The 25,783-nt window shown below is 45.1% G+C and overlaps 2 protein-coding genes across 3 annotated transcripts in view; one reads left to right on the forward strand and one right to left on the reverse strand.

Moving 5' to 3' along the window:
• The first annotated feature begins 1,911 nt into the window (after positions 1-1,911).
• kif28 (kinesin family member 28) lies at positions 1,912-21,766 on the forward strand. Its single transcript, XM_061249856.1, has 23 exons — positions 1,912-1,965; positions 3,252-3,443; positions 5,661-5,864; positions 6,119-6,154; positions 6,304-6,537; positions 7,198-7,352; positions 8,757-8,868; positions 9,630-9,697; positions 10,326-10,468; positions 11,341-11,462; positions 11,723-11,813; positions 11,925-11,985; positions 12,469-12,592; positions 13,228-13,370; positions 13,851-13,989; positions 14,276-14,383; positions 15,705-15,991; positions 16,509-16,643; positions 17,169-17,335; positions 17,416-17,510; positions 17,998-18,130; positions 18,996-19,144; positions 19,842-21,766. The coding sequence occupies exons 1-23, from the start codon at positions 1,912-1,914 to the stop codon at positions 19,998-20,000; spliced, it is 3,111 nt and encodes a 1,036-aa protein (XP_061105840.1). The 3' UTR covers positions 20,001-21,766.
• The window catches only part of cnsta (consortin, connexin sorting protein a), a 40,358-nt gene continuing 36,241 nt past the window's right edge, over positions 21,667-25,783 (reverse strand). For both annotated transcript variants that reach the window (XM_061249877.1, XM_061249868.1), the window contains exon 11: positions 21,667-24,597. In XM_061249877.1, the coding sequence (XP_061105861.1) occupies positions 24,389-24,597 (209 nt within the window). In that variant the 3' untranslated portion in view covers positions 21,667-24,388. The remainder of the gene's footprint in view (positions 24,598-25,783) is intronic.

Here is a 25,783-nt window from a genome sequence, read left to right on the forward strand (position 1 = left end):
ACTCCCCTGTCCCCTCCCTCTTTCTCTCAAAAGGTGTAAATGACCCTATCCCTTCATGCTAACAGAGCCTGGGTCTAATTTGCAAGAGTCAGCATCTGCTGGTTTCAAATACACCGTTCTCCGCTCAATTACCGTGTTCGTAGACTGCGTCTTCTCTGAATGTATACATCATCTGAGAATTAAACTAGGAAGGATCCTCTGCGAGCGCCCTGGTCGTAGTCGCATTAGCGCTGACCTCCGGGGATCGGATTAGTTCATATTTAATGCAATCTGACAGACCACCGCTTGTGACTGAGAGAGAGAGAGGGAGGAGGGAAGAAAGACGAACGGTTATGTAAGGCTCGCAGCAGCGTCTGAATGGGGGGGGGGGAGGGCGTTACCCGCACAGCGCCGTGGCGAAGAGCGCCGCTCTTTCTCACAGGAGGACCGGGAGGCACTGATGCACTCCGTCCGCAGCTTTGTTTTGTCGTGGGGGAGGTGTGGCTCGTCTGAAGGCTACAGATGGATGAAGGGGACGTGAGCAGGGACTTTGGTGTGAAGGGGCGGGGTGGTCGTGTCGTGAGCGGGGGCAGGGGAGATTGGTCTCGACTCACAAACATTTAGGCTGCTTCCCGCTCAGAATAAATAGACATTCCAAATGTGTCTTTTCAGTCACATTCCACTTGTGTTAGAAATATAATTCCATTAAATCGTTCAATTTCTATAAACAACGTTATCGCATGTGTGGTTATCTCAACGCAGGTATGTCAGCATGTAGGCTAAAATAACATAATAATAAAGCGCAATGCATTTTAATATCTACGGTGAAATGTGCATCTACGTCACCGCAGATCAAGGGCGTCCAGGATAATATCGGGGAAGCTACTGGCTCCACCCATTTTCACACGTGATCAGTGAAGAAGCACGGGAAACCATGGAGAGGTTGCCGCAATTAACGGGACGAACAGAGAATTGGAAACAGCTTCACACTACCGGTGCTGCTGGTGTCGCTACTTAATTAGTTTATTTATTATTATTATTATTATTATTATTATTATTATTATTATTGTTACATATTTATGTTGTTAATTAGTATTATTGTTGTTATTATTATTAGGCTATTATTATTATAGTCGTTATCTACATATGCATAATATTATATTAATCACATTAATGTCACCCTGCCAATGAGATACAGTTAAATATAGGACAGACCTATATCTATATGGTTAATATGACTTTGCATGATTTATGCGTTTGTTTAATATTCACGTGCGCCTGAATGTTTGGCTTTGAAGATATTCAGCCAACAGTGACATCTTGTGGCAATTAAATGTAATCGTTTATATTTTCATTTTGACAAAAACATTGACTGCAATGGTTGTCAGAAGCACTGCGGGTACTCAGGCTTCCCCCCCCCGCCCTTTGTAAAATTGTTAAGGTTCGAAATCTCTGATACCACTGCAGACTACGTCGCATTGGTTCTTTAACGCTGCTACCTGGAAGCATTTCTAAAATATGGGATCATGTTCAATCAATATACATATACATATTTAGCACAATAATATAATCACTATAATAAATTATAGATCTTGTAATATCACCATGTAGGTATTTGGATTAGACCCAGGTTCATTTTTCCGAGGATCCCCTGCTACTCCTCTGCAGCCCCCTGGGGAATTCTGGACCCCAGGCTGGGAGTCCCTGGCCAGGAGACCCAGTCCGGCCTGTGCTGACAGGGGCCAGAGAAAGAAGCCACACTTTGTGCCCGCACTTCATTATTAATGTGCAGCAGGTACAGAGTGAAAGTGAGCACTTCACTATAGCTCCTGTTACCGGGTAATCTCCCTCTCCTCGTCTCCCTCTCCCCCTGACACTCCTGCCCCAGAGGCTTTCCGCCCTCCCCCCACCTCCCGCCTGTCTGCACCGGAGATGCCGGGGAAGGACTCCGTCAAAGTGGCCGTCCGGGTCCGGCCTTTCAACAAGGTCAGTTTTACCCTGCGGGAGAGATTTTCACATGTCGACATTGATAAAATGTCTGCGTTCAGTGCTTTTCAATTAGCACGTGGCTAAATGCTTACCATTTTTTTATCTGTGAAATCGTATTAAGTGATCCAGACATATTAGCTTCCAAACCAATGGGCTGAGATAAGAGCACAGTCTATTTCCAGCTCAAACATTGAAATGTCTCTTCCCGACTAGAATTAATGCTGTCACTGTTGTTTGGCCTGATTTAACCCTGTGCGTGGTACGTTCTGGGATAAAATGTTTTTCTACAGTCAGTGTGAAGATGGGAGAGGTTAGAGGGGCGCTGATGCATAAAAAGTTATTAAAACACACTTGATTTATGATATTATTCTTTACAAAATAATCAAATCTAAAACATCTATGCCCATGGCTGTGTGAAATTTGATGGCTTAACTGTGTTGCTGTGCTGCCCTTTTAATAATATTATGCTTTGCTACAACTTCCTATATGAACTTGTGCTACTGTGTGCTGGTCTGTGCCGTGTTTATCTCTGCATTGCAGTGCCACATTGACTTGTGGTATTTTAAAGAAATGTTGGGAAGTGTTGTGCTATACTGTTGTGTGTGTCAGGCAGTTGGGCTGTGCTATATTACATTTAACTGTTCTCTGGCTTGTCTGTCAGCAGTGTCATTGTGTCATAGTGTTCTGAGCTATTGTGCACTATACTGTGTCATGTTGCACAGTGCCATGCTGTTTTATTTAGAGCTGTGCTGTACTGTGTAGTGTTGGGGCATCATGTGCTGTACTGTGTCATGTTTCACAGTGCCATGGTGTTTTATTTAGAGTTGTGCTGTCTGCAGTAGAACTGCGTTACATTTTATTTGTATATATCTGTTTACTGTCACAAAGACAAAAGAAAACTGGGCAAAAACACTCAAACAACGGCGACAAGAGACTCCCCAGTTTTAGGTCATGCTGTGCTTTCTTGTGTAGTGTTGGTTATGCGGTTATAACAGTGCTCTCCAACCTTGGTCCTGGAAAGCTACAGGGTCTGCTGGTCTTTGTTACTCCCCAGTTAATGAATCCATTAGAGCAGTTGATTACGCAGTTAACTCGCCACACCTGGTTACCAACAGGGGTCTCAACAGGGCGCTGATTTTAAAGTGAAAACGAAAACCAGCAGCACCGGGGCTGGAGACCAGTGCTGTAGTAGGACATGTTTGCCATGCTGTGCTGTACTCAAGCTGCACTACTCTGTCCTATTGTGCCATGTTGTGTCACTATTGCGTCATGTTGTCTTCCAGAGGGAGAGGGACGCCGGAAGTCAGTGCGTCATCACCATGAGCTCCACCACCACCACCATCCAGGACCCCCGCAACCAGCAGTCGCCCCGCACCTTCACCTTCGACTACGCCTACTGGTCTCACAGCGGCTTCACCAGGAGCAAGGACGGCCTCTACGTCCCCGAGGAGCCAGCCAGCCGCTACGCTGACCAGGTGGGGAGGGCTCCATCGGGTAGCCGTACTGCAGGGTTCCGCAACTCTGGAGGCGCTCACAAACCAAATCCACCGGGCAGCCTGTAGCGTAGTGGCTAAGGCACATGACTGGGACCCGCAAGGTCGGTGGTTCGATCCCCGGTGTAGCCATAATAAGATCCGCACAGCCGTTGGGCCCTTGAGCAAGGCCCTTAACCCTGCATTGCTCCAGGGGAGGATTGTCTCCTGCTTAGTCTAATCAACTGTACGTCGCTCTGGATAAGAGCGTCTGCCAAATGCCAATAATGTAATTTGTTGCTTAACTGTGATTTATTTTTAAAGGTAAGAAGTATTACATTCATTAAAGTGTATTGTAACAGCCAAATAATTTTGTTTCCCCTATCAGCAGTTTGAATATTTGGGCAAACATTAGCTAACATTAGCTAATTAACTGTTTACCTTCTTGAAACTGCTGGTTTTCCACCCTCCCTTTACTTGGCAGTCAGGTGTGAAGACTGAAATCTGGCCAATCACTAATTACCCAGGAGAAAAGAAAACCAGGGCTGGATTTGAATTCGATGGCCAGAGTTGACAATCCCTGCTGTAGTGACTGTATGAACAGCCACCTCAGGCAGAAGAGCTCAGCTCACTCAGGGGAGAGGCACTGGAAGCAGGCCTACTCCAAATAAACCACATTTTCAAAGTTGTGACATTGAGAAAATGAATTCAGTGTTTACAGTTAGGCACCAGGGATGGAAAGAGCTGACATAACAATGAGGAAGACATCTCTCTGTCTTGGGTCCTACTGTACACAAGCCCCTAGTTCTCTTCTGTTTGCTAAAACATTCCTGCTAAAAGAGAGGAACACAATTTCATTACGAACCTTCTGTATATTTACCGAACACAAATATAAGCTCCCTGCTTCCTTTTCACCGAAATGCGTGACAATATAGAGCATTAAATTGTTGAAATATCTATTCCCTGTTTTTCTCCCTGTACAGAAATCCAATTTTGTATCACATTTTACATTTACATTTTAGTCATTTGGCAGACGCTTTTAATCCAAAGCGACTTACAAGTGCATAGGTTCTACCACAAGTCAAAGCATCACATCCAGAACTAGAAAAATACACCTGGACTGCTGTTCTAAACATATAGTCGTCATCATAAGTGCAATTTTTTTTTATTTTTTTTTATTTTTTGGGGGGGGGGGGGGGGGGGGTTAGACAGGGATAGGGGTATCAGAAGGGGGGGCGGGGTAAATCAGGAGGGGGGACTAAGGTAGAGTTTGAAGAGGTGTGTTTTGAGTCTGCGTCGAAATAGGGGGAGGGATTCTGCTGTCCTGACAGTGGTAGGCAAGTCATTCCACCACTGAGGAACCAGAACGGAAAACAGGCGTGAACGTGCAGCTCGACCGCCAGGTGCCCGTAGAGAGGGAATCGTAAGGCGACCAGAGCTGGCAGACCGGAGTGGTCTAGCTGGGGAGTAGGGAGTGATCAGGGATTGTATGTAATGTGGGGCAGTCCCCTTAGCAGCCTGAAATGCCAACACTAGGGCCTTGAATCGGATGCGTGCGGCAATAGGAAGCCAGTGGAGGCCAATGAGAAGCGGGGTGACATGAGCCGACCTGGGCTGACTGGTGATCAAGCGGGCTGCAGCATTCTGGACCAGCTGGAGGGGCTTGATGGCGCACGCTGGGAGACCGGCTAGGAGGGAGTTGCAGTAATCCAGGCGGGAAATGACGAGCGCCTGGACTAGGAGCTGGGTGGCTTTCTCCGTCAGGAGATGACGGATGCGGCGTATATTAAACAGAAAGAACCTGCAGGTTCTGGCAGTGGAGGATACTTGTGGAGCCAGGGAGAGGCAGTTATCAAGAGTCACCCCAAGATTCTTTGCCGTACGGGAGGAGGAAACTACAAAGTCCTCCACAGTCAGTGAGAGGTCGATTGACGGAGAGGACTTAGGAGGGATGTAGAGAAGCTCAGTTTTGGCAAGGTTGAGCTTCAGGTGATGGGAAGTCATCCATGCAGAGATATCAGCCAGGCAGGCAGAGATCTGTGTGGTGATTTGGGTGTCAGGGGGGAAGGAAATGAAGAGTCTGTGTGCTTCCCATATACAAATACATAGTAACGGATTGATTCCATTGATACGATATCTCTGTTTTCTTTTTCTGTTGCTATTAACTGTTGAACTGTTGATTGATCATTGATATTTTTAATGGGTGTCATTGGTACCCAGGGCCACGTGTTTCTGGATCTGGGGCAGGGTATCCTCGATAACGCCCTGCAGGGGTACAACGCCACCCTGCTGGCGTACGGACAGACAGGCTCAGGGAAGAGCTACTCTATGGTGGGGTACGGACCAAACAAAGGCCTGGTGCCCACCCTCTGTGAGAGGCTGTTCCAGGCATTGAGAACCAATCAGGACAGTCGACAGTGCCAGGTGTGTGTTTCTCTAGACCTGCGCCCCCTTATAGCTCATACAGATCAGCCTGGAAAAAGGCTTTGAGCAACTGTTTGATATGATGTTAAATTCCTTGTGCTTATAATTGGGGAGGCTGTGTTTAAAGGCCAACTCGGCTGTTCATGATCTAGCAGGAATCTAGCTAATGACTTATATTTATTTCTGTTATGCTGTTATATGAATTATACTGAATATATGGGCCCTGGAATTGACTTAAAATATTGGATTCCCAGATCTTTTTCAGCATGTTGGAAATCTACAATGAACAGGTAAATATACAAATGTGTTTGTCTTCTATATTTCGTTAACCGTTTCATAGAAAAGCTGTGTGCACATGCAGTGAATTATAATCACAGTATTATACTGTAGCTGTGGATGTGATGAGAGGATTGTGACTGCAGTAAGCGCTCTGCTCCAGGTGATCGACCTGCTGTCCCGGGGGTCCGGCTCACACCCCCCGGGGGGGCTGAAGGTTCGGGAGGAGCAGCAGCGGGGGTTCTACGTGGAGGGTCTGAGGAGGGTGCCCTGCGAGAGCTCGGCCCAGGTGGCTCAGCTGATGGAGCAGGGCACCCGCACCCGCACCACGGCCTCCACCCACATGAACGCCAGCAGCAGCCGCTCTCACATGCTCATCGTCCTGCAGCTCAAGCAGGTGTGTGTGTGTGTGTGTGTGTGTGTGTGTGTGTGTTTGAGTGTGTGTGTGTGTGTGTGTATATGTGTGTGTTTGAGTGTGTGTGTGTGTGTGTATATGTGTGTGTGTGTGTGTGTGTGTGTTTGAGTGTGTGTGTGTGTGTGTATATGTGTGTGTGTGTGTGTATGTGTGTGTGTTTGAGTGTGTGTGTGTGTGTGTATGTGTGTGTATATGTGTGTGTTTGAGTGTGTGTGTGTGTGTGTGTGTGTGTGTATGTGTGTGTGTGTGTGTGTGTGTGTGAGTGTGTGTGTGTGTGTATATGTGTGTGTATATGTGTGTGTGTGTGTGTGTGAGTGTGTGTGTGTGTGTGTGTATATGTGTGTGTATATGTGTGTGTGTGTGTGTGTGTGTGTGTGTGTGTTTGTGTTTGAGTGTGTGTGTGTATATGTGTGTGTGTGTGTGTGTCTGTCTGTGTGTGTGTATGTATGTGTGTCTGGGTGTGCGTGTGAGTGTGTGTCTGTGTGTGTGTGTGTATGTGGGTGTGTGTGTGTGTGTCTGTCTGTGTGTGTGTATGTATGTGTGTCTGGGTGTGCGTGTGAGTGTGTGTCTGTGTGTGTGTGTGTATGTGGGTGTGTGTGTTGGAAATCAATAATATTACAGCACGGTTCCCTCACTCTGTAGATCTTCTCCAAAGAGAACATCACCAAGCAGTCCAACATTAACCTGGTGGACCTGGCGGGCAGTGAGAGGCAGAGGTCGCTGGGGTCAGAGGCTGACCGGCTGAAGGAGGGAACCGCTATCAACCTCAGCCTGACCACGCTGGGAAACGTCATCAGGTCTCAGCTCTTAACAGCACAGTTTGTTTTCTGCGCTTTTTGATGTTATTTCAGCTAAAGTGTATGTTTTTGAGTTTTTCTTCTTGAATGTTTGCCCTCAAAAATGCATCATTCAAATCGTGGAGAACATCTATCTGCCACTTCTGCTGACAGATGATTCCCCAAATTGGTGGTCTTTGTAACATAGTTGTACCATAGTCTATCTTTAATTGTCAATGTCAGTATATTGTTGTGTTTGTATGTGTATTGTATTGCATTTTTTGGTGTGCGTACAGATAAATGCTGTGCAGAATATATTGAATCAGTTGAGTCTGTGTGCGGTGTACCAGATGGATTCTGCTGCACTCAGTCGCTCAAAGGCTTTTGTTTGTTTAACATTCCCTTCATGTTTATTTTCCTATCTCTCCATGTGCTAAGAAACTGAATTGCTCTTATGATGGTCGCAGTTAAGCACTGATTGTTTGATTAAGGTGGCTGTGCTATTCCAGTGCCTACAGGGACCCCATGAGGATATTGATTGTAATGCTAATTCAGATCCCTGTGGGTCATGAGCTTTAGAAAATAAATCATAGTCATGAGGTTTAAACTGGGCTTCGATAGGGTTTCTAAGTGTATCCACCTAGCTAGCTAACGTTAGCTGCCTACTGTAATTCACAACTGCTAGCATGCTAGTTAGGTAGACTTCTTTGATATAGCTGACTCGCTAGCAGTAAAATATAAAGTAAGTATTATAATAAGTAACTGGGAAGTAACTATTAACTACTGTAACATAACTGAAACGCAATCACATACTGTTGTATCCAATAGGGATTGATATTATTACATTACATTATTGGCATTTGACATATGCTCTTATCCAGAGCGACGTACAGTTGATTAGACTAAGCAGGAGACAATCCTCCCCTGGAGCAATGCAGGGTTAAGGACCTTGTTCAAGGGCCCAATGGCTGTGCGGATCTTATTGTGGCTACACCGGGATTAGAACCACCGACCTTGTGTGTCCCAGTCATTTACCTTAACCACTACGCCACAGGCCGCCCCCGCAAATCAGCTAGCTGGCATTGTTGGACCTGAGTCGCATCCATTTGCATTAAAAAGGTGTTGGTGGAGAACTAAATGAATGTTCATTTAAAGTCATTCAACGTTACAGGTGCTCACATACCAAATCCAGCACACAACGCATTCCATTCATTTTCAATAGAGAGCCTTGCGGTGCGTGATGTTCGCAGGCAGGTCCCAGTCATGTACCTTAACCACTACGCTACAGGCCGCTCCATATATCATGATGACACTGGAACTGGAAATTGGACTACACAAGATTTGTAAGCGAGCAGCATTTGTACCCACACTGGCGTGCTTCCTGCTTGATTGAAATGACGGACTCCAGACTCTCTCCTGCCGCAGCTCGCTGGCGGACGTGGCCCTGGGGAAGAGGGTGGTTCACATCCCGTACCGATACTCCGTCCTCACCAAGCTGCTGCAGTCTGCTCTGGGGGGGAACAGCCGCACCATCATGGTGAGCCAGGCCTCAGGCCCGGGGAGGTCACAGAGAGGTCACTTTTAATTTACAGGTGCTCTTACCACGGGCGACTTAGCAAAACAAGTCCCTTGTGTGCAGTGTTGGGGAGACTACACTGAAAGCATACGGCCAAAACAACAGGTTGATCTGCGTCACGACTACAAGTCGTCGAGTCATGATGCAACAACTTTTCTGTCCATACTAGATCAACGTTTTGTATTCATCAAATTACTGAAGTAAAAGAAAAAAACTTTCTGCCCCGCTAATGGATGTGATATCAACCTCCATGACCAACGATGATTAGAGGTCTAACCAACATCAAAATTTTTGGTGGGTAGTTGTACAAACTGCCAATTGCTTCACAGTGAAAGTAGTTCTCCTACAGCAAAGCTACTGTAAAGAGAAACTACAATTACTCAAAAATATAATTCAAACTACTTGGTAAAAAAATGATCAAATACTATCATTATTATGTTCCTCACACATGAAGCAGGTGAGCAATGCCTTCTTTTTGTATACAGTGAGAGGCACTATACAGCTCAGTTGGGAGAACTACATAAAATTGAATTTAGTCAAACTACCAGCAACCTGCTGCAAAACGTAATTAAACTAACTGCATGTAGTTAAACTACTCCCCAACACTGCCTATGTGTTAGTGCTAGAAATAGGCTAGAATCAATCGCTCAATGCAACACACTGAGTCCATTGTGGTACTTTAGGTTCTTCAGTGTCTGATTGAACGTGTTCTTATCTCTCAGATCGCAACTCTGAGCCCCGCGGATATCTGCTATGAGGAGTCTATGTCGACCCTGCGCTTTGCAGAGAGGTGAGCTGGGATGTGTGTTCTGTGCTCATATCTTGGTATGCAGAGACACTAATCACTGAAATGGCGTTTTTTCTCCTGGAGCACATTATCAAAGGTGATTGGGTTGCTGAGAAAGCTATAAAGCTGTCCTTGGGACAATGTTTCTTTTTCTGCAAGATGTGAGAGGGAGATATACTGTAGATGGATCTATGTATTTGTTCTGTTTGGTTGAATGGTTTTGTGTGTGTGTGTGTGTGTGTGTGTGTGTGTGTGTTAATCTGTTTGTGTGTGTGCATGTATTTGTGTGTGTGTGTATGTGTGTGTGCTTGTGTTCGTCTGTGCATGAGTATGTGCACATGTGTGTGTGCATGTATTTGTGTGTGTGTGTGTGTGTTCCCTTGTGTTCGTCTGTGCATGAGTACATCCATGCGTGTGTGGGTCGGTGTGTGAGTGCATACATGTATGTGTGTGTGCCTGTGTTCCTATGTGCATGAGTATGTACATGCCTGCATGTGTGTGTGTGTGAGTACATACATGTGCGTATGTGTGTGTGTTCATGTATTATCCCAGTCTGTGTCCATGGTGGAGCAGTCCGTGCATTCCCTGAGCTCTGCAGGCCCGTAGGCCTCTGAAGGCGGTTTCCCTGCAGGGCCAAGCGCATCCAGAACCGGGCGGTGGTGAACGAGGGCCCCACGGAGAGGCTGGTGAAGGAGCTGAAGGCCGAGAACGCCAAGCTGCTGCTTCGGCTGAGCAGGCTGGGCCAGGAGGGCCGCCAGGGGGAGGACGAGACCAGTACGGCGGCCTGAGATACCGCACCGCGCCTCGCCTTCTCAGCGCGGCCTCTGAATACTGCTCTGTGTGACTCTCTCTGAGGTTCTCTACGTGATTCTGTGTGATTCTCTACATGATTCTCTATACGATTCTCTGTGAGACTCTGTAAGTCTCAGTGTGATTCATTACATTATTGGCATTTGGCAGACGCTCTTATCCAGAGCGACGTACAGTTGATTAGACTAAGCAGGAGACAATCCTCCCCTGGAGCAATGCAGGGTTAAGGGCCTTGCTCAAGGGCCCAACGGCTGGGCGGATCTTATTGTGGCTACACCGGGATTAGAACCACCGACCTTGGGATTCTCTGTGAGTCTCTTTGTGATTCTCTATGATTCTCTACACCATTCTCTGTGTGACTACTTGATTCTGTGTGATTCCCTAAACAATTCTCTGCGTGATTCTCTCTGTGATTCTCTACATAATTCTCTGTGATTCTCTGTGTGATTCTCTGCATTATTCACTCTGTGAATATTTTTGAGTCTCTTGGTGGTTCCCTACATGCTTCTGTGTGACTGTCTGCATGATTCCCTGTGATTCTTGTGCAGTTCTTCTCAAACTCCCTCTTCAGTTTGCCTCCATCCAAGGTGGAATTTGATCAGGCAGACCATAAAGAGAAACAGAGATCCATGGGGAGTTGAGAACCAGAATCTCAAGTTGTAGCTTCTTCTCCCATGTGGCATGTTCTTTTTTTCAGTCACTGTTGTGGACTGTTTGTTGCAAGTCATCTACAGTGCAGTGTCTTGTGGTGTGGTATAATGCATGGTAGGTGCTGCGTGGTGTGATGTGATTGGTGATTGAGAAGTGTGCTGTGATGTGACTGGTTGTTCACGCAGAGGAGCTGAGACGGTTGCTCACCCACAACGAGTTGCAGATTCGGGCTATCCAGACCCTTTGGGAACAGCACCTGCAAGAAGCACTGAAGGATTTGGAACAGCAATATGCCACTATTACACAGGTATTAACTCTAAAGCTCTGCATTATTTATATTAATGAATTATCAAGTAAAATCTCAAGAGCATGTTCGTAATCTGAAGAAGAAAAAGAATACTAATTGCATTTATGTTAGTGCCTTTCAGGACCTCAAAGCACTTTAAAACGGGGGGATATTCACTTCAACCATCATCAACCATTTCCTTATCCCTCCCTCTTTCCCTTCCTCCCTCTCTCTATTTCTCTTCCCTTCTCCCCCCCTCCCCCATTTCACCTCCCTGTCAGGAGCGGAGGATGATGGACATGCACCCGTACATCCTGAATGTGAATGAGGATCCTCAGCTCTCCGGGGTGGTGAAGCTCTTCATTCAGGAGGGTGGGTGGGTCGCTCTCCTGCTCCCTCTGGTGGACATCTAAAGACTCGCAACCCTTTGCTACATCTTCACTTAATCTCAAAAAACATTATTTGTCTGTACTTACAATACAGGTGAATGGGACATAGGGCTGTCAGACACCTCACCAAAGGCAATTGCAATCAAAGGACTTGGGTAAGTCGGGTTTGGAAAATGGGATGTTTGTGTAGTGGGAGGGGTTTCAGTGTTGCCTGTTGAAAGGATTAAGGGGGCTTCCTGAAGTTGCTTCAGTTCCTAACCCCTTGATATGGGCACATAAGAAAAACAAATAATAAAACATTTGAACTGAAAGTAAGTCAAATGCCCTTAAGAATGAAAAACTACAGAAATATTTCAAGTAGGCATTTGCTAATGGCCTCTGCCATGCTTTTTAGCATACTTTTTATTCGAAATTGGTTTTGAAATGAGGGCAACCATGCAGTTCATCCTGTCAAGACACTGGGATTCAGTGTGTGGATGTGTTCCTGGCCCATAATCAAATCCTGACAGTGTCAGTGCCAACTGAGGCCAGCAGCAGTGCATGGTAATTAACCAGAGTGACAAATAAAATGGAATGTTCCAGACTGCTATAAAGAGCAATCGGCTCTGTAAGGACACGTGACTGTTGTCTCTCCACAGCATTCAGGAGAAACACGCGGTGTTCACCAACCGAGAGCGCCGGGTCTGCCTCAGTCCTGAGCCTGGGTCAAAGGTCACAGTAAACGGAAGACCTGTCTCCCAGAGGACCCACCTGCAGCACCTGGTACCGAGCAGGCCTCTGTATTTAACCTCCTGAGACCTCAAAAGAGGAGATTCAATTTTGGTTTCCCTGAGCTCTATACAGTATTACTCTTAAAATAAGGTACATTCAATTACATAAACAAAGTGAAAATGTGTACAGCAGCATGTTTTTGTCATCCAAGACACTTGTATTACATGAAATAATATGTAAAGTACTTACGCTTTTTTTCTCCAGGGTCTCAGGAGGATACGGGTTTACAGAGATACTCATAGGCTATCAATATCAAAATGTAATAATTGCTGTCATCAAAATATTATCAATGTGAAACAAAACAAGATTTCTTTTAACTGGAAATATAAAATATGTATTTTGTGAAATGTGGAAAATACATATATTTTCCCATTCCCTGGGGTACCCAGTTTGTGAACCCTTCATTTATTCTTTTGGCCTTTGAGACTAGGTGCTGGTTTCACAGAGACTGATTAGGCCTAGTCCAGGACTAAACTGAGCTTTGTATGGCAAAAAAATCAAAATTGTCTTTAGTTTAGGACTAGGCTTTATCTGTGTATGTGAAACTGGCCCTATATCTCTCTGTCACAGGTTAATCGTTTTAATAGTATTTAATATAATATTATCCCTGTTGCTATGTAATACAGGATCGCCTGATCCTGGGATCCAACAGCACCTACCTGTTCATCGGCTTCCCTTCTGACCGGGGCGGGGAGGACTGGAGTCGCTATGACTACGACTACTTCCAGTCAGAGCTGGCAGCTGCCGAGGGTTTCCACGTGCACTCGCTGTGTGAGGCGGAGAATTCGGGTGAGAGAGAGAGGAAGGGGCACAGTAGCAGCCAATAGCCTAGTTCTGGGGTGTACAACTCCGGCCCTCCTAAGATATGATTGAGTCAATTAAATAATTAGGTTGGCACAAAATCCTTAAACGGATCGGCCCTTGTTGTGCATTCCTGGCAAAGTGCTTGACTAGAACCTGGAAGGCAAGCCCCAATAAGATCACTTCAGCTGTTGGGCCCTTGAGCAAGGCCCTTAACCCCACATTGCTCTGGGGGACTGCCCTTTGTTTAGTGTAATCAATGTAAGTTGTTTTTGATAAAAAAGCATCAGCTAAATAACTGTAACATAATGTAATGTAATGTACGTGTCCATGTATGCACGCGTGTGAAGGCCTATGTAGTGTATGTGCAAGTGTGTGTTTGTGATGTGTGCATTTACTCTGTGTGTGATCGTATGTGTGTGTGAGAGTGAGTATGCAGTGTGTTTAGCTCACTCTCACCTCCTGCAGGTGACAACAGTGCAATGCAGAGCCAAGCTGACCCCAGCTTGCTGGCTGTGTTCTACGACTACATCAAATTCATGCCGATGGTGGCAGAGGCCAATCAGATGAGCCAGGAACTCCACAAAGTATATTAACCTCAGCTATGTGAACCTCAACTATGCAATTAAATAAATATTAATGAATAGCTGTAAAAATAACTAGCTGCCTGACATGGAAACCACTGCCTTCTGCTATGTGTCTTTAGTTAATTACTTAATAATAATGACTTAATTAGTGCTTGTCACATTTTGCAACTTTATAGTAGGTTACAAGACAAAATAAGTCACTAAATATTACACCTCCTTGAAAGCTTGGTGTCTGATTCTTCCATACGTGACTGTTCATTTTGGGCGTTGTTTGTATTGCCCTCAGGGAGTACAGTTCAAGTTGGAGATAAAGAACCTTGCAATATCTGATTCCAAAGGTCATGACCTGGAGAAGGAGGTGGCAATCAGGGTTACGGCACAGGAGAATAAGCAGGTAAGAGACAATTACCCACTGTTATAACTGACCATTCACACCGACCATTCACTCTGCAGCACTGCCCTGCAGAAAAAAACAGTGGGTATGTGGTAAACCAATTCAGGCCAGCTCCCAGCTTGACATGGTTTGACAGCTTTGAAACATTTGGAACATTTGAAACATTTGAAACAGCTCAGTTTTCTCACTGGTCAAGCTGGTATAGCAGGATTTTAGAGCAAGGGTGGTGAACCCCTGACAACTGAGGAATTGCTACAGATATTCTATATATTGCTAGATATTCATATTGCTAGATATTCACGTCAAAAGTCTCATCCAGCCTGGAGTTGCTTGCTGCCTGGGCACCTAGTCAGAATAAAAGGTGTAGTGTTAAATTGAATGTACAATGCAGTCTGTAAGTATTTGGACAGCGGTCCAGTTTCTGTTATTTTTGCTCTGTGGTCCAACACATTGGAAATTAAATAAAATAATTACTATGAGGTTAAAGTACAGACTAGTGTAGGTATTTACATCCATATTGGGTGATTTGTATGGGAATATCGTTTTCATATATAGTCCTCCCATTTTAGGGGAACACTTTAACCTCATCATTGTTCAAATCCAATGCGTGGAGTTCAGAGCCAAAAGAACAGAACTGGTACCACTGTCCAAATATCTCCATTGTATGTATGTACTCCCTGAGCTCGTTATTAGGTATTTATTAGACTTTTTTTACTACTACTGCTGTAGCCTATCCACTTAAGAGTTATGATGTGTTGTGTGTTCAGAAATGCTCTTTACACATTGCTCTTGTTGTAATCTGTTGTTATTTGCGTTAGTCACCTTCCTGTCAGCTTTGACCAGTCTGGACATTCTCCTCTGATGTCTCTCATTAACAAGGCGTTTCTGTTTGCAGAACTGTGTTTTATTTTATTTATTTTTTTTTGCACCATTCTTTGCAAACTCTAGAGACTAGTGTGCGTGAAAATCCCAGGAGATCAGCAGCAGCTGAAACCACACTGTCTGCCACCAACAATCATTCCACGGTCAAAGTCACTTAGATCACATTTCTTCCCCATTCTGATGGTTGATGTGAACATTAACTGAAGTTCCTGACCTGTATCTACATTATTGTATGCATTTCACTACTGCCACACAATTGGCTGATTAGATAATCGCATGAATAAGTAGGTGTAATAAAGTTCCCAATAAAGCACTCAGTGAGTGTATATACTTGCGTGTATAATTATGTAAATAAATTCAGGGCCAAGTGGTAAAGTTTAAAGTACAGTGCGAACGCAAATAGTTTGTGAAAGCATAACGTAACAAATGTTCATGCCAGGTTTGGGCGTGGTCCAAAGCCAAGTTCATCAACCGCAAGTTCCTGATGGAGGAGCTTTACCAGGAGTGGGTGGACAAAGGGGAGGGGGGCAGCCGTTCCCCCCTTCCCCGAGAAAGGGACCCGTTCTGGGACCCTCTGGAGCCCATCCACCTGGGCAGCGCCCACCTGTGGCTACAGTCCCTGGCCTTTCTGATCCCCCTGGAGGAGCAGGTGGAGGTGCTGGGGTCAGAAGGCACGGAAGAGGCCATACTGCAGACCCAACTGGTACCCTGCAACCCAGCTGGATTGTGGGTAACAGTAGTGTCTCATCACGGATGTTTTATATGTAAACCAGACGTGCGTTCAAAAGCATAAGCTAACATTAGCTAACGTTCAGCAACATATTAAAACTTTTTTCTGTTCGCTACGAATGTTAGCTAACTTTAGCTACAGTGACTGTATGAAAAGGTAGTGCGCAGCAAACAAAAATAGAGTGAGAGAACATTAATTGGCAATCATTTTGCTGTTAATGGTCACTGGTAAAGTGGTTATGGATGCTGCATTATATAATAGTTATTTCCAACCTCACAATTTCATTGGCTAAGAGACATTGAGAGGAGTGAGATTATCACACGATAAGTCACTCCTACAGTAATTTAGCAAAACTAAACCACTTTATTTGCGATCCATAGATTAAATGTACCAGAGATATGAAACTCGTAAACTAACAACACTTCAGATGCACATAACTGCAATAAGATACTCAAAGACGTGACTTTGCCACTCCTTCTTGTGTATTCATAATTAAAAAACCCCCTTCCACAGGCCCCTGGGAGAGGAGGACATCCTTATCGACCCCACAGAGCTGCTGGGGAAGAGGCTGGACTTCACTCTGGTGGTGGAGCAGTGCTGCGGCCTCCGCTGGCTCAGAGATGCCCGGGACCGGGGGGTGCAGATTGGGTGAGAGTGGGGGATACAGGGCCTGGTGATTGGGTGAGAGTGGGGGGTACGAGGCCTGGTGACTGGGTGAGAGTGGGGGCACAGGGCCTGGTGATTGGGTGAGAGTGGGGGGTACGAGGCCTGGTGATTGGGTGAGAGTGGGGAGTACGAGGCCTGGTGACTGGGTGAGAGTGGGGGCACAGGGCCTAGTGATTGGGTGAGAGTGGGGGGTACGAGGCCTGGTGATTGGGTGAGAGTGGGGGGTACGAGGCCTGGTGATTGGGTGAGAGTGGGGGGTACGAGGCCTGGTGATTGGGGGAGAGTGGGGGTACAGGGCCTGGTGACTGGGTGAGAGTGGGGGCACAGGGCCTGGTGATTGGGTGAGAGTGGTGGGTACGAGGCCTGGTGATTGGGTGAGAGTGGGGGTACAGGGCCTGGTGATTGGGTGAGAGTGGGGGTATGGGGTATGGGGTATGGGGTATGATCGATGGTATGATTTATGACAAGTGATGATGGGTAATTGGCTGTGCTCGTTCCCATTCCTAGGTTCCGTATGTACGAGAGCCCCACAACCTTTTACACTCCGGCAGTCTGGCATGACACCAACCCGCAGCTTGACCACAGCATGCGCTTCACCATGACGACCGTCACCCAGGATTTCCTCGGCTACCTGCAGACCAACGCACTGGTGCTGGAGCTATGGGGGCTTCAGGGTACGTTGCATGCTCGCTGGACTCCAGTTCTGCCAGCAGCTGTCCATTCATTACTGAGTGATCGGTTCCACCCTTCACAGCTGGTTGTGCGGAAATGAGCTCCTCATTGGAGAACGTGAAGATGACATCAGAGGGAAGCGTCGTCATTGGTGACACCGGTTCTCTGGAGCCCGCAGTGGTAAGTCAATATTTGTCTGTGCTCAATAGATCTTGCCTGCTGCAGTTGTGTCAACCAAAAGAACCAGAAGGAAGGGTTTGCATTTTTTGGTTCACTCATAGGTTCCATCAGACAAGCTCAGTAAAGCATAGAAAAGTATTCAAATCCAAAACAATTATATATTTGACCCAGGTCTGGCTCCTCCCATTTCTAAAACAAGTGTTTTCTCCTCGTAATGAGACTTAAAAGTAGAAAATAAGTTTTGCTTTTGACAAGTGAAATGTTCTTACCCCATTTGCAAATCTTGAAATGAATCTTGCAAATCGTGAACTGCCTTACCTCACTGGCAATTGTTTTGCCTTATTTATCAAAAAGGGTTTTTTTAAATAAGATTTTGAGCCTAAATATAAGACTAAAATCCATTGTTAAAATAGACTTAGTTCTTAGTTTTTGCAGTGTAGCGAGCTGGTATGTCTTCTGTACACAGGGGCAAGAGCCGCAGCAGAGCCTGGTCTCAGACCTGACCTCCACTGTCAGAGCCCTGCAGCTGGACCTGGATCAGCTGAGGAAGACTAACTCTGCCCTGAGGAAGGAGAACAGCACACTGAGAGACCAGCTCAACACCCCCACCAGGGAGGGTGAGAAGCCTCACTGAACATTCACACCCTTCCATTTCATAAACCCTCTCACACACAAACACTCACAAACCTGTACACTCAATAAGGCCAGAGAAGATGATGCTGATTAATGTCATAAGTGCACTCAAGAGGAAATATGAATGATTAATAAGTCCATAGTAATACCTTTTAGGCATTTACTCCCACTATGGCACTAATGTCTGAGATCAGTCAGTCGTTATGCTGCGTCCACATCGCATGGAAGGAAGCGGAACAATGAGAGGTCTTCGCATTGCTTCTACTTGGGAGCGTTCACGGTTTGCAAACTGGTTGGGGCAGGTTGGTTTGGGTCCCAAAACAGTCTTATCTGTGAACACTGACACACATCAGGAAAATGTTTTATTAAATTGGGCTTGATCCGATGTTAAGCATAAGTTATTGACACTGGTTAAACATGTAGCCTGTCTACTGCTCCATTTTGTCAGCTACCTGACAGTAGCTCTGTTTATTTCCTACTATCAACATTGCCTTAACTGCTACACTAAACAATACATTTTACAATGCGGTAAAAATCAATAAAATTCAAATGTTTTTTTTTTTTACAGGAAAATTTTGCCGCAATCAGTGTTTTTTCTTCATCTAATAACTCCCCATGTGCAGATTTTGAAGATATTGTGTTATTAGGAAAATACAGTAGGTCTAGTCATCCTTACCCATGCTTAGTGAAGAGCCACATTCAGCAGCTCTACTGTGCAGTCAAAATTGTACATGGAGGCACCAGTAATAAAGATAATCAGTGGGTGACGTAACAGGGACTTGGTCCATATTTTTTGTAGTCTATGGATTAGTCCTGATCTCCACTTCCTGCTCTCGTTCTACCTCCCAGGTCCAGAGGCCAATCGGGGCCGGCCAGAGAGGCGGGGCAGCGTGAGAGCCAGCTGTGATGCAGAGTTTGCCAGGGCGCTCAAGGTCTTCTACCACAGCATGAACTCGGTCCGGGGCCAGCTGCAGCGGCTGCGCAGACACAAGCCCAGCGTAGGAGCCTCAGCACCTTGGGACTTCATTACCCACAATACCCACAACCCACAATTACCCACTTCATTAACCACAAAACCAGTGGTTCCCAAATATTCTAGGAGCACGACACCCTTATTTTTGATGAAACAATGTGTTCAAATTCTTTTAACATGTCAATATAACTGCACTGTATATACATTTCAACATTGTATATTGGGTTAAATTTTACCAGTTTGAAAGTCAGTGTGTATCTACCTAACCGTTATATACACACACAATTGAGGGGGCAGTCTGTAGCCTAGTGGCTAACGTACGACTGGGACCCGGAAAGTTGGTGGTTTAAACCCTGATATAGCCATGATAAGATCCGCATTGCTGTTAGGCCCTTGAGCAAGGCCTTCAGCCCTGTAACTGTAAGTCGCTTTGGATAAAAGCATCAGCTAAATAAGAAATGTATTATTACTATCTATGTGCACTGTCTATACCACTATACCATGTATAGACATTAGTACTTATGCTGCTTTCCTACTTACCACCGGGCAAGTGGTGATGGCTGTAACCCAGTCAATGCATTTAGAAATAATTTCTTTAAAAATAGACAAGTAGAAAATCTCATTGGAGCAAATGTGACCATTGCTCTGCCTCTGATCTGATTGGCTCTTTACCAATCCTGCACCGTTAAGCAGACTGAGATGTAGAACTTTCCGGTCCTCAGGAGGAAGTGGACCTCTCAGGCCTGAGGCTGTTCGTGGAGGAACAGGGCTGCCTGCTGCGGGATTTCGGGGAGCAGCTGGAGCAGAGCGTCACCACGCTCAAACAAGACGTGGCCGCCATCGTCCGGAGGAAGCGAGAGCGGTCGGGGATTTGGTCCTGACCCCTGTGCTACGCTCAGGGGCGGGGGGTTAACTCAGGCACGATACCGCGCTCTCCCTACACCTCTCTATAGTGGTAATGACCAGACCTGGGTCAAATATGTAAATATGTAATCGTTTCAAAGTGGATTCAAATACTTTTATACGCTTTAATGAGCTGTTTTGGAACCTATGAAATATACTTAGAAAGTGCAAACCCCACCTTCTGGTCCACTTGGTTACCTCAACTGCACCAGGCAAGATCACTTGAGCACAGAAAAGTATTTGAGTGCAAAACGATTACGTATTTGACCAAGGTTTGGCAATTGCTGTCCTGGCTTCCAGCTGTGTGCCTCTACGAGCTTCAGTTGTTCACACCTCCAGTTTTTATTTTCATAACCCTGATTTTCAGAACAGCACAGACAAGCCTGCGGTGCGAGTGGTTTGTCGGTGCCACTCTTTTCCTCTCCAGCAGCTGAGCGGTGCAGTTTTTGAACTGGAACACACTTCCTGTGCAGCTGGTGCAGGACTCCAACATGGAGCGGTCATGCAACGGAACGGAGATGACGGAAACTTGAGGTCCTGGAGTGACACCACCAGTATCCGAGACACATCCTCACACTGGAACAGCCTCAGCAGGCCTCTCGCCAGGCTGTGCAGTGACATTTTAATTTCCACCATTTTGTTTCCTCCATCATGCTTCTTCCATTACAGCGGTGGTGTGGAATTCCAGTCATTCCCACCTATTACCCTGGCTAAAGTGGCTAATTGGCTATACACACAGACACTGCTTCACACAGATTAGATCACAGTAAAACACTTCATATAGGGACACAAGAACAGCCTTTGGCTGTTAATCATGCGCTAATCAAGAAATTGACTTAAAATGTGAGATGGTGTACATGTTCAGGCTAGTTAAGTAGGTAAGGCCATGATTTGGCATGAAAACCAGAAATTGATACTGCCCTCTTTGTGCAACTCTGCTACAGTATATGATCCATTTTGCTTTTATTGTAGTATATGTTTTTCTGTGTTAAAAGTTTTACCTTATTTTATGGTCTTCTATTTGAAACAACTTTTTAGCACCTGGTTAATAGCGCTATATAACAGACTATTATTGTTGTCCGTAAATTGTGCAAAGTTATTTAAAGTTACTCCATTACATAGCACTAGTCTATTGCCTAAAACAATATTAGGGCAATGTCCAGGGGGTGTGATTTCCCCTTCCCTCAAAATATACAACCAGCAAACTACCCTATTTTCATGGCCAGACATTGGGTCAGGGCATGCCCTCACAGGGCACTGACTCAGAAAAGAAAACACATTTCTGGCTAGATAACATTATATAATAACCTTTTAAGATCTGGCAATTTAATTGTGTCCCCTGTATGGGGGACAAAAATGGTCTTAAGCTCAAAAATAAAATGGTGTTATCTTTGAACATTGTCAACCCTTGTTTTACCAACAAAAAACATTTTTCTGCCAGATCTCAGGAGGATAAAGTAAAAAAAAATACTTTGTAGACTGACATTATGCCTCTAGGTGTATGTGTGAATATTCCCGGATGATTCTTTTAAAAAATCAACTATGATTTTTTTTTTTTCTTTTCAGTGGGTATCATTTCCTCTGGCACACAAGACAAGGAAAGAGGCACCAGCATGACATAATAACTGACATTTACATTTATAATTGTGAAGGAATGCAATAAATTTAATCCATGCATCAATGCGTTACATACATCTTTCTATCAAACCAGTTTTACTGCAGTGTAATTAATAAAACATGTTTCATTCTGCTCACTGGGATTTCTTTTCAGTGACAAACCCCTGCAATTCTTTATGGCTGAAAAATGAAACATACTTTGGAATATAAAATAATAATTTTCTCATGGCCAACTGAAATGGCCGAGAAAAACAAAGCACCAGTCAGGTGTGAATTCTCATTACTCTTAAGCAACAGTACACATTGTTGGACCTCTAAACAGAATATAGAATGCCATGGTATGTCACGGTTGGTCAGTTTATTAGATGAAACACTGAGCAATTGCACCAATCGCCTTCTCCGTGTGCCCTTGCATTGAGAACCACTAACAGTACGTAGCTACAGCATGCTTAGATGGAGTAATGCCTGAACATTCCAGTCCTACAATGACTCAATGCATCCACTTCAATGGATTCCAACAACAACATTTATTCACCAGACAAGGTGGGGGAGCAGGTTTTCATAACAGGCCACACCACTTATATTCCCTTCACTTGACTTTTTTTCCCCCATCAATAACAGGTTAAGAATACAATTTTTTTTTCTCAAAAATTAAGGAGAACGAACTCTGCATATGTTTCAGTTGCGGGATAAGGCTGTGACCAGTATGTGACTTACACAATTCTAAAATGTGTTAAAATGTTAAAATGACAAACAAAAAATGGACTATCGTAAGATTTGACATGAAACATAATTTAAACCGTCATTTAAAACCAACATCTTTGAAGTGGTAATGATGTAAAATGAAGCAGTTCCTCTTTCGCAAAATTCCTGCTAGCACAAACCCACATTACGGTTAAAATAACTGTAATTTCAAAAATCTAAATACAGTAACCACAACAAGTCCAAACGGTAAGACGAGAAAACATGCACATTACGTTTCTTGATTTAAAAAGTGTTCCGTTTGCACTTTCTGTTCTACCACTTTCGTAAACTAAAATAAATATATATATCCAATCCCGCATTTTGAAAGAGAATGTCATCCGAGCCAGCCAGAAAACATTCAAAAGTAGTGGAAATAAAAATAGACCAACATCTCCGTTATTTTTCCCCTCGCTGCAGTAGTGGTTTCGTCACCGCCCAACTTCCTATTTAGATTCTACCTGCAACAGAAACACCCTAAAACAGTGGTCCTCACTCCTCGTCCTGGAGAACCGCAGGGTGTGCTGGTCACCAATTCAGACCCAAGAAACCAGGTGAGGGGAGTCAACCGTGTAACTAAGTGCTTTAATTGAAAAACCAGCAGGTCCAAGACCATGAATGAGGACCACTGTCCTAAACTCCATTTGAGCGTACCTGCGCGCAGCGCTAACGGAATTGAACAGTTGGTGTATCCCCCACCCACACCCCCCAGAAATAATATATAACACAAAAAGTAGATTTCCTTTTCATTGCAAGCAGACATCACTAAGAAACAAAGGGAAATGCGTGAAGAAAAAAACTTACGAAAGTACCATTAAGTTAAAAAATCAAGCAAGCCCACAAATCCATGAAAATTAAAACGGAGACCATAAAGAACAATGACAACGACGTTAACCATAGCGGACAATACAACTGCATGCCTGAGTCATCAGGGATCCTCTTTCTGATGTGATCCTTCTTTTTTTTTTTTACTTAATAGAGTCTACACTACAAATGCATTGCACTGTCCCTGCCGCGGATTTCTGCGAAATAGTGACGTGGCCATTACAGACCAATGCTACTTCCAGGCTATTGCACCCCTAAGCCCATAAAGCCTGTCGTTACAACATTTGTCCTCTCAAAAGAGGGATACAAAGAATGTATAGCAAATCAATTCAATAAAATGATACTAATTAAAAGGTTAAGACTTATTCCCCGCCCCCATGCTCAGACACACCAGAACTGTAACATTTAGATTGATTTCTGAGGTTGTGGCAGTACGTGTGGCACGAACGTGAGCCACGTAAATTTTTTGAAAGCTGAGGTGGAGTCACTTCTCCATGTGAGGGCGGGCAGATTTGGTGCCGTCCCGGATTGGTCGAAACGGGCTGTCTGTCATCCCGTCAGCCAATCACATACAAAGGGAAAAGGTGGGTCCAGTCCAGTGTTGCTTAGAGATGCTGTCTGAGATGAAGGTCACGTCACGGACGCTGTCCAGAAAATGACAGGCTGACCTTTGTGCGTGATAGACTTTTTACGGCTGCTGTCTGCTATTCCAAGCTCACACTCTCAATCAATCATACACATGCACGCACGCACGCACACAGTCAGTCAGTCAGTCATCCACACACTCACACAAGACTCACTCTGGGCTCGCTCACTCTGGGCTCGCTCACTCTGGGCTCGCTCACTCTGGGCTCGCTCACTCTGGGCTCGCTCACTCTGGGCTCGCTCACTCTGGGCTCGCTCACTCTGGACTCGCTCACTCTGGGCTCGCTCACTCTGGGCTCGCTCACTCTGGGCTCGCTCACTCTGGGCTCGCTCACTCTGGGCTCGCTCACTCTGGACTCGCTCAGACTAACTCTCTCACACAGAGTCACTCACACAGTCCTACAGTCCTTCAGACACACCTTGCATTCGTAGTCCACAGGAGGAAAGCAGAGAGGGCTGGGGGAGAGGGGGAAAAGAAAGGATGAATAGAAAGACAGGGCTAAAGCACGAGGGGCTTCTCCTCCCTCCCGCGGCCCCGCTACGAGCCGGGGGAGAGCCAGTGGCGGATCTCTTCCACGCCTCGCTGCACCTGGCCCAGGTAGAAGTCCACGTTGTGAGAAAAGTCAGTGCAGACGCTGGACTGGGGATCGCCCAGGGTGCAGTACAACGCCGTCCCGCCCACGCTGATCACCATGGTGACCATGCACAGCAGGAGGAGCAGCAGGCAGGAGTCTAGGCCCACATCATCTACAGGCAGGACACACAGATACACACTACCGTTAACGACAGTGCAACAGTACAAACATAATAGGTCCCGTATTGTACACCAGGGGTCACCAACCCTGTTCCTGGAGATCCTCCATCCAGTAAGTTTTCACTCCAACCCAAATTTCGCCCATCTGATTCGACCACTTAGAAGCTTGGTGAGTTCTTTAGCTGTTGAATGAGGTGCGCTGTGTTATGGCTGGAGTGAAAACCTACAGGATGGTAGATCTCCCGGAACAGGGTTGGTGACTCCTGTTGTACACCAAATGTGATGAAAGACGATATCCATAAAAAAAGTTTGTGTGTACCTGAGTACCAAAAACAATTTCATATTTTATAAAATTTTATATGTCTATTCTCCAGAGCCTCTCATGAGCTTGACCAAGAACAGCCTGTGTTAGTGACAGTCTTTAAGGCTCAATGATATCAATGAATGTCTTTCCTGTTTGGCTGGCTAGCTCCAACAAACTGAACGACGTTTGTGCCGGGGGGTTAGATTTGTTCAGGCTACAAGGTGGGCTGTGCTGAAGCAAACAAGCGTATCACTGCGATTTCATAACTTCACATTAGTCCAAACAGCTCGTTCAAATTTTCTTCATACGGATTATTTGGATTTATTTGAGGACTGTGCATTTCGATACTTTCACAGTGTCTTAATAACACCTTCAACTCCTTTATAATCCACATAGCAACAGCAATGTAATTTTCCACAATACGGGACCTTTAAATAATTACACCAGTAGTGCCCTGTGAGCTTAAAAAAAGAGCAAACGAAAATATAACCTTTAAAATGATTATTAGTTTCAAACTGCTGTCATTTACTTTACTTGAAAATCGAGCATACCAATTAACTGAATATGCCATCGGCAAGTAAGGCTTTATTTGAGAGAAGTGATCTTTACTAGGAATGCACTTAAACTCGGTCAATAAACCACTCAGATATTCATGCTATTGGAGCAGCCGTGAGTGAAAAGCAAAAGAAGTTTGCTAACAAACTTCAGAGAATTAGCATCTCTTGCTGAATTGCTTCTCCTTAAGGTTCTGTTCCACTGAAAAAATAAAAATTTTTGTCAAATGTACCTTTTTTCTGCTTACTGCTGCAAATCATTGGTCAACTATTCAACTTTCAGGATAATACCACCTTTTGAATGATTATGCCATGTGTATG

Source organism: Conger conger, chromosome 1 (genome assembly GCF_963514075.1).
Source record: "Conger conger chromosome 1, fConCon1.1, whole genome shotgun sequence".
NCBI lineage: Eukaryota > Metazoa > Chordata > Actinopteri > Anguilliformes > Congridae > Conger > Conger conger.

Excerpts from the sequence above, each read along its gene's own strand:
- kif28 (XM_061249856.1), top strand. The coding sequence starts at position 1,912 with ATGCCGGGGAAGGACTCCGTCAAAGTGGCCGTCCGGGTCCGGCCTTTC. Across the intron at positions 6,155-6,303 it reads TGGAAATCTACAATGAACAG|GTGATCGACCTGCTGTCCCG; the intron begins GTAAATATACAA and ends GCTCTGCTCCAG. Across the intron at positions 8,869-9,629 it reads GGAACAGCCGCACCATCATG|ATCGCAACTCTGAGCCCCGC; the intron begins GTGAGCCAGGCC and ends CTTATCTCTCAG.